Source organism: Gossypium raimondii, chromosome 8, assembly GCF_025698545.1.
Source record: "Gossypium raimondii isolate GPD5lz chromosome 8, ASM2569854v1, whole genome shotgun sequence".
NCBI classification, from domain to species: Eukaryota; Viridiplantae; Streptophyta; class Magnoliopsida; order Malvales; family Malvaceae; genus Gossypium; species Gossypium raimondii.
This window is the reverse complement of record NC_068572.1, coordinates 33,061,400-33,070,128: the sequence shown is the minus strand read 5'-3', so window position 1 is coordinate 33,070,128 and position 8,729 is coordinate 33,061,400. Positions and strand designations below refer to the sequence as shown.

The 8,729-nt window shown below is 36.1% G+C and overlaps 2 protein-coding genes across 3 annotated transcripts; one reads left to right on the top strand and one right to left on the bottom strand.

Moving 5' to 3' along the window:
• Positions 1-675: 675 nt before the first annotated feature.
• Positions 676-5,828, top strand: LOC105791251 (hypothetical protein). Of its 2 annotated transcripts, XM_052634687.1 has the most exons (7): positions 676-918; positions 1,101-1,566; positions 2,671-3,729; positions 3,808-4,112; positions 4,284-4,445; positions 4,577-4,754; positions 4,891-5,828. In XM_052634687.1, exons 2-7 carry the CDS (start codon positions 1,107-1,109, stop codon positions 5,604-5,606), a joined length of 2,880 nt encoding a protein of 959 aa, XP_052490647.1. In that variant the 5' UTR covers positions 676-918; positions 1,101-1,106; the 3' UTR covers positions 5,607-5,828. The 2 variants fall into 2 exon arrangements, with proteins under 2 accessions (XP_052490647.1, XP_012474696.1); XM_012619242.2 differs by having other exon boundaries at positions 2,671-4,112.
• A 649-nt stretch (positions 5,829-6,477) lies between these two features.
• On the bottom strand, positions 6,478-7,878 carry LOC105791252 (nascent polypeptide-associated complex subunit alpha-like protein 2). Its single transcript, XM_052634689.1, has 4 exons — positions 7,697-7,878; positions 7,517-7,607; positions 7,170-7,288; positions 6,478-7,076 (listed from the first exon to the last, which is right to left on the bottom strand). Exons 1-4 carry the CDS (start codon positions 7,784-7,786, stop codon positions 6,726-6,728), a joined length of 651 nt encoding a protein of 216 aa, XP_052490649.1. The 5' UTR covers positions 7,787-7,878; the 3' UTR covers positions 6,478-6,725.
• Positions 7,879-8,729: the final 851 nt, after the last annotated feature.

Here is an 8,729-nt window from a genome sequence, read left to right as displayed (position 1 = left end):
GTATTTAACGAGTAAAAGTTAACTATTATGGTTGTCAACTTCCATTGTATTTAATAGACTAGTTGAATCAACGACCAAATAAATTCTCGAATCAAATTACTAAACCTTGAACTCGACTTCCATGTGTGTTGAAGTACTATTGACTACATTTTGCGATACTTTCCTACTAACATGCATGGCATAGACTCCTTTGATGATTTGATATCTCATTAAACTTGACACTAAAAAATGTTTAGATAATCATCCAAAATTTTTGTCCTACGACATCACTTTTCCATACACATTTTAATAAATAATATAATATACAATATAAAAGTAAAAATAAAAATTGATATTCATAAATCTTTATTTTTAATTTGCCTTAACTCTAAAAGTTAAAAATACTCCAAATCTATATATATTTTTGTACACTCAATGCATTATCTCTATTTTTATTTTAAGAAATTTAGTTCCTTCGCTTTACTGATTTAAAATATGAATCCAATTATTAATTGTGTTAAAGTTTTTCTATTTAATTTATATTATTATAATAAATTTTTTTATTACATAGCTAGCTACCAAGTAAGAATTTTTTTTAATTTCAAAATACTATACCAACATTTCTTTATATATTTACTTGAAGAATTTCTTAACCGCTTTAAAGAAATCTTATTAAAAAAGGATGATTGACTGCAAAACTAAGAAATAAAATTAGAAAAGGATTCAGCAATGATATTGGAAAACTTTATGAACTTCTGAAAGGTTAACAGAAACTTAAAGTATAAGAGGCAATAATCCCAAACAAGAAAAACTCGTGCCACGCTTAATTCCCGATTCTCCAAACCCGAAGTGACAGTGCTTAGAATGATGATGTCGATGTTAATTAAATTCTCTGTAACTTGCGTCTTCGCTTGAAGTCGTCGCTTATCTTTTCCGTTGGTATGATCAATAGAAGACGATGATAACTATTGATGTTGTTGAATCTATTTACTTTCTCTCATCCATACAAAGTTCGATTTTATTTTTTCTGAAACTGAGAAATCTGTAGTCCGTTCTTGCAGAATTCGAACTCTTTTCTATTATTCTTTTTTGGGTGTTCTAATATTGAGTTTTTCATACAGAACACGATGATGGGATTTGGATCTTATGGTGGGAGCGCTTATGGAGGAGGATCTTCAAATTTATCAGCTTTAGCTCCCCCTTTCACTGTCGATCGATCCATCCCAAAACCTTCTTCAGCTACCCCACTTGTTGATCTGGGTGAACCCTTGAATTGGCTTGATACTAATCCGTATACTTTTAATTCACCCCAACCTGCTCAACGTTTGGACCCAATTCCCACTTCTTCCTTCGACCAGAAATCGGATCTTTTTGAACCCAAGACTTATTTCCCTTCCTATGTCTCACCTCCCTTTCATGTTCCTACTTTCGATGAGCAGAGCTTGCCTGGCCTGGACAATACAGCTCAATGGGGTGTTGGCTCGTGGGGTTGGGAGAAAGGGAACCCGTCTCAGCTCGGTGGGAGTTTCTATTCGAAGGAGTCGAATGGATCTCCTTCCTCTATTTTCAAGGATCATATCAACCTTGGTAAGTTTTCCTTTTCTTTCGATCATCTATAATATTCATGTTGTTTTTTGATAAAAAAAACATGTTCCTGAAATTTGTATCTTTTTATTGCTTTCTTATGATTTACTTTCGTTCCTAGTGTTTTTGTCTATAGTCTTTTGTACTATGTCTGGAATCATGAATCTGTAAATTTGGATTTGAATTTCATTTCTACATAAATTATGAGAATCAAACTCATGTACTGTGTGTACATTTGTTAAATTCAACTTGATTACATATTTGAAAAGGTATAAAAACATGAATTTCAAATTCAAAATAGTATCTATACTTCTATTGGTATTTTTAAAATTCCAGTTGTCAACCATATAGGTTGATCTTTCTTGCATTTTCATTATTCTCCTTTTTGCTTTGGTTATCCCATCTGCAGAAGTTCAGTACTCAAATGCATTTTTGTATACATGATAAAATATTTTAATTCAGGTATTCCTTTAAGCTCTTGGTGACTGATCATATCTTGTCTGCAGCAAATTTTCTGGCTCAAGTCTTACCTACACATTTAATAAGCTTGCCTAGACTATTGTCTAAGATAGATGCTGGAGCTATGCCTTCATATTGTTAAAACTCGAATATATAATCTGCTTGATTTAGGGTTCTCTCGGTTGGCATGATTGGTAAATTTTCTTTATTCATATATAGTCTGACCATATTATCTTCCCTTTCCCTCTCCTGTTTGCTTGCTTTATTGACTAATAGTCTCTACATAAACATGAAAGCAGGATGGCTGACTCATGCATTTTTTTTCCTAGAACCTCTGGATTCATACATATTAAAGTTTGTCCCATCTTTATTCTCTTACCCTGCAGTATTTTGACAAAAATGAAAAAAAAAAGAGTACTCACCACTTTGCTGGTCGCCAATTTTATTTCAGTTATCAATTTGCCATAATCACAATGATTTGTATGAAATGCATCTTCACTCTTTATTTATTGTGCATATTATTGGATTGTCAAATTCAATTTTAGGAAGAGGTGCATGTGGGAAGGAGGGAACTAGAGGATGATTATATCAAAAGGTGAGGTGTAATGCTATGTAACCCATTTTCCTTTCTTTTGGTCTCTCATGCAGGAGCTCATCCCTCTAAGTGCCTGAATACATGTGAACAAGCTTCACAAAATTTCTATTCTCTAGGTACGGAAAAGCAAGTTGCCCCCCCTAGTATAGATAAACTAGATTATAACCCTGTCCCAGGGCAAAATCTTTCTTTCATGCCTGTTGGCTACTCGAATACATCAGTTATCGGGTCCAGTTCGGCACTTCCTGAAGCAGATTTGCAGGTACCTTCCTTAAATCTAGTAAGTTGCAAGAACAATTTAGTGCCATTCAACATTCCATATGAAAAACCTGTGAGACAGCATGATATGAGTGGCAACAGTCCCTCTAATGTGAAGGAACCTCATTATTTGTTAAACTTTGGTAGCAAAAATGAGTTCGACCCAAGTCTACTCAACTATCATGTTGATGGAAATTGTTATCTGTATGGGGATTCATCAGCAACAAGGACTGACAAGCTTTCGACTTCAAATATGACATCTAAGGATGCCTCTGATAATTCCTTCAGAGCAAAACCTGGAGTTACTTTTACACATAATGGTCCAGATAATTTCTGTTCAGCACTTGATTGTAATGGAGTCATTGCTATGGAGAATGCTTTAGAGAACTTGGATCATTACAACCCTCCTGTTGACTCACCTTGCTGGAGAGGAGCTCCATCTTCTCATAATTCCCCATTTGTATCTTCAGAGGCTGTTTCTGTGCAGCTTGAAAAGAAACTTGAAGCTTGTGGTGATGGTCAAGAACTTAAATTTATGCCTATGAATACTGCTAACATGGTCAGGCTTCCTTCTGAAAAACCAGGTGAAAGCAGTATGAATGTTGAGAATGGGAGTGTGGAAGATAGTTCAGTCTCTTTCTTGAAATTGCCTTCTGTCTCTATCATGTCATCTAGAGATCATCTACCTGACGTCGTTGGGAAAGCAGGACCCTATAACAGAGTAACAAGTTCTGCACGTAAGATAAATTTTTCTGATGATGCAAGTGAACAAAAGAACAGTAATGTCTTATTCAACAAATCAGCGGATGAGGTTGAGAAGTCATCTTGCACCATTGAACAAAATGTTACAGAAGGTAGATTGGCTTCTAAAAATTTGCTCACCTTTGAGACTGATTTTTCTGATCTTGTGATGAAGATAAATGATGTCTCAGGCTGTGGTTCATCTCATATGTCGTGCCATGAAGTAAAAAGTCTTTCATGCTTGCCATCCTCTGTAGAAGATGTTTCTACTCAGCATTCTAAATTCTTTGGGAAAGAACCAGTTTCAACTAACAGCATAGGTGTTCTATTAGATACAATGCATAACCTGTCAAAATTGCTTCTGCATCACTGCTCCAACAAGTCATCTGAGTTGAAGGAACCAGAACGCAAGTCACTTGAAAAAGTAATAAAAAATCTTAATACATGCATGTCAAAAAATGTTGGACAAGAATCATTTTTAAGCGATCTACATGAGGTACCTTATGCTGTTTTTTATTTTATTAGCCTGTCTGATTGATATGTAACTAAATGGAGGAAATTTGAAATGTTAAATTATGCTTCTCTCCACTATAATGCCTCTTCCTTCTGAAGCCTTTTATAGAAATGCATTTTTGGTTTATCACTGAGCTATAAACTTTCTTCTCAGGGGACAAGCATGGGAAGGCCCCAGGTGGCAGCTATTGATTTCTGGAGTCAGCATGTACAAGAGAAAACGAAGCATTCTGGTAAGAAAGATGAGAAGTGTTCTGATTTCATTCCTTTCGAGAATGGTACAGACATAAAGGCAAGAAATGATAAAATGACCCAGGTATTTGCTTATTTAATTCTTCATTTGTACCGCGATTGATATTGTCATTTCTTCATTTCTATGATAGGGAGGAAAAAGAGATTAAAATTGAAATTATGATTGTTTTCTATCTCCCTTGGTTGAGCCTGCAGGCTATGAAGAAGATTCTGGTTGAGAATTTTCATGAGAAGGATGAGACACACCCACAAGTTCTTTTGTATAAGAATTTATGGCTCGAGGCAGAAGCTGCTTTATGTTCCACCAATTACATGGCTCGTTTCAATAAGATTAAGATTGAAATAGAAGAATCCAAATTGGACAAAAGAAAAGGTTAAAATTTTTCTTCACACTTGATGGATCACATCATAATATATAAGCTTTGGAGTTTTTTTTGCTAAAAATCTTGACTCCTTCAGTTTGGCTATCTGATATAAGGTTTATACTTGTTTTGCTCTACATTTGTCAGAAGATGCATCAGATGAGGATAAAAAATCTAGTTCTAAATTTTCTGCTCAAGTAAACACCAATAAGAAATTAACACAATCAGCTGAGAGTGAATCACCTACTGCTGTTTCTAACCAGAATTCTTCCATCAAAAGCTCTTGCTACCATGCTGATGATGTGACAGCCAGATTTCAAGCACTAAAACAGCGGCTTAACAATTCTAGTTCTGTTCATACTAGAGAGCTTGATGAACTTTCGAGCTCCAAGCTTTGTCCGGATTTGGATGGTGTTGACCTATTGGCAACTGAAGTAAAGGACAACTCTACTCTAGGCCTGTCATCTCAAGACTCCATTGTACAAGGAATAGCCTGCCAGACAGAAGATGGTGAAGCCTCTGTAATGGCTAGGTTTCAAATTCTGAAAAATCGCGACTTTGACAATTTGGATCCAAATGAGGTGGAAAGGAAACTACTTCCAGAGGTTGTTGATCTTCCATTTGCAGGAATGACAAAGCAAATACCCATTGATAAAGACATATCAGAGGATGTAACATCGGGTGTTAACCTAGAACCTGTTTCACAGCATCATGTGACCAACCAAGCAGGAGAAGAGCTAGTTGTCCAGCATGACTTCATGATACAGTCTCCTGGAAACCATTCCTCTTCAGGTAGGTATGACAATTGTTCTTCAGACTGGGAACATGTATTGAAGGAGGAGTTTTCAGGACAAAACAGTTGAATCAAAACTCGATCGAAGTTGTTATCCTGTGGTGAATAATACCTTGTTCTCATAAACATATCTGTAAGTGTGTGGAACTCCAACTCTGAGTTGCTCAGAACATACTGCTCTCCAACCTTGTAGAAGAGCTGTTAAAAACTTACTTAGGATAAACTTGTTATGCATCTTTCTATTCTTGTTTGACTCTTTAAAGGTTTTTAATCCTTGTTGGTTATCTTTCAATTATAGTTTTGTGGCTGCTAAATATTGGGTATTGGTCTACTGAAAATAAGAAACTACATAGGTTTCCGCTAGGCATTTAGATATCAGCTGCTGTGCATGCATAGTGTAGCGGGAACCGAAGCTGATGTTATGACATTACCGTGTCAAAATCAAACTGCATAAATCTTAGTGGTGCATGAAATTTAAACTATATGAAAATGGACATATTTGTTTCAACACACTAGGTTTTTTCGTTTCTTTTTGAATTATAATAATCTAGCTTGAGGTAGAAAAGATGAAAGAATGATGGGTTGTTTCTATAGTTTAAAATAATTTACTGTTTTGGAGGTCAGCCACTATTGGCTATTAAGATCCCTTGGATTGGCATGAGAGATGATCCTCAGATTCATGATAGAAGACCTTTCATTATCCAAGCTAACAGCGGTGTGCAATGGCCTTTTTTTTTATTTTTTTGGTCAAATTATACAGATGGCCTTGTACTATCCGTTTTCATTAGTATAATTTGATTATTTTAGTCCCTCTACTTTTCATTCAAGTAAAATATCAAAAATCATAACTAATAAAAGTTATTAGCTTATTACCCAAAATTAAGAAGCTAAACATTAATTCGTTTCTCATCATCAAATCATATAAAAATTCTGTTGTTGCATGTTCTGAAGGGCCAAAAATAAGTTGAATCAAATTGCAAAATTTTGTTACACCAAGGGTAAAGAAGCAATCAGTCACATGGAAGCTGATAATGAACAGGGAGAAAATTTAAAATCAGAAAAAGATATTAAAGATGACCTAGCTCAACTGCTGCAACTACTGCAACTACTAGAATGTTGATACTAATTCCGAACTTCAGCAACCTCATCGACAGCCTGAGAGAATGCACTGCAAGACAGGAAAGACAACTTAAGTGGTAAGTTCCATAATAGCACTAACAATGTCCCCCTTGTGAGTCTTGAGAGCCTTGACAGCCTTGCTCCTCGACACCCCAGCCTGTGTCATGACCAAGTCAATGTCCCTTTGCTCTACTCCAGTCTCGTCGATTTCTTCCTCTTCCTCATCCGCTGCTGTTCCAGCTGCTGCTGCAGAGGTGTCTGATTTTGCCATCACAGAGGCCAAGTCCGGCATCCTGAACTGCTGAGCAGCTTGGGTCTGTAGCTGAGAACTCAAATCCTCTATCTTAGCCTCGCCGAAGATGACATACGTCTCAGAATTCGGGCTCTTGAAGACATCAGGTTTGGAGATGAAAAACAATATCTGAATCCAAGATAAACTGGGTCATAGTACCATTCATTAATCCGTTCATCAAGTAAGCTCAACTGGTTTAAAAGAAAATGACAGAAACCATACATTCTTGGTTCTTTTGATGGTGACCCTGCTTACATCAGTAACAGGCTTCATCCCCAGCTTTAACATTGCCTTCCGGCTCTTCTTCTCGCTTCTGCTTTGCTTTGAACTGGCATTAGCACCTGCAACATATATTCCAATCAAACTATAAAAGCTGCTCTATAGAAATATCCACATAACTAACTTTAGATGAGACAATTAGATAAAAAGATTTGAAATAACACCAAGTACATCAAAAAGTAATAAAAATTCCAAAAAAAAAAAAAAAGATTAAGCAAAACTTCTCTTAATTCATAAAGCATCACTAAAATCATTGGGAAATATAAATAATAATAAGAGAGGAGAGAAACCCTGAGCACTATCTTCCTTATCATCGTCATCCTCCTCCTCCTCGTCATCTTCTATCTCAATTTCCTTGACGTCCTCAACCACAGCCTCCTCCTACTCGCTCTGCAAATGATACAATATTAACTCTCAAAAAGAGAGAGGGAGTGGGAAAGAATTAAAGAAGAGAAAGAATGAGGCGGAACCAAAGGCTTCTTTTGGGGTTCCTCAGCGGAAGGATTAGGAAGGAGTTCAGTGTCAGGGTGGGCTGCTTCAACCACGGGACCTGGCGACATGCTTATGGTTGCTGGATAGGGTTTAAGCTGGATAGGAAGCAAGGGGGATAAAGAATGGATAATGCTTAGTGCGGACACTCATAAGTAACGACTTCTGATATTATGCGGGGTTTAGTTTCTTGTTTAACATATATTGGGCTGCACTTAAGGCCCGTTTTCAGGACCTCTCTTGTCTGCCCTGCACTTCCCACCCAAAATGTAACATAACGCACCACACCCTCGTCAATGCCTTGTATTCTATATATCACTAAGAATATAGGAGTCTTTTTCAATTTTTCCCCCAAACTAGAAATTAAGCCTTTACTATTAGGAATAAATATTAAAATTATACATTAATTTTGATCCAATATGCAATGCTATACCTAAATTTTGATTTGATTCAATTTTCACAAATAATTTATAACATTATTAAATTAGCACCATTTTACATTGGTATATTGCATACAAAAATATTTATATTAATCCAATATGGAAATAGATGTATATATTCATTTCTTCAAATGTGTATAGTTGAACCAAAATCAAAGTTGCATTTATACATATGAACAACAATTCAAGTTTCATATATATACTTGTGCCACGGGTCGCGGTTCAAAGCCAGCGACCATTGCACAAAGAACATTCCATGGAGGTCAATCTATTAAATGGGGCTCATTTGACTTACATAAACTGGCTCGATTCAAAGAACAAGTGACAAAGTCCATCTACCTGAAGCTTTGGTGGCCTAGTTAAACACTTATGGAAATTTAAGGTCATCATTGTAAATAGGGAAAGTAATCATAGAAGATTTGTAATCTGATAAGATTTGATTTTATAATCTTGGGGATTATATAAATCCCTTAATTGTAGATATGTTTCGATCTCGTCCGTCAATGTAAAGCTAGTTGTACCGTTGGATTTGGGGGAGCTCAACTATAAATAGAGGGTCTCTCCCTCATTTGTA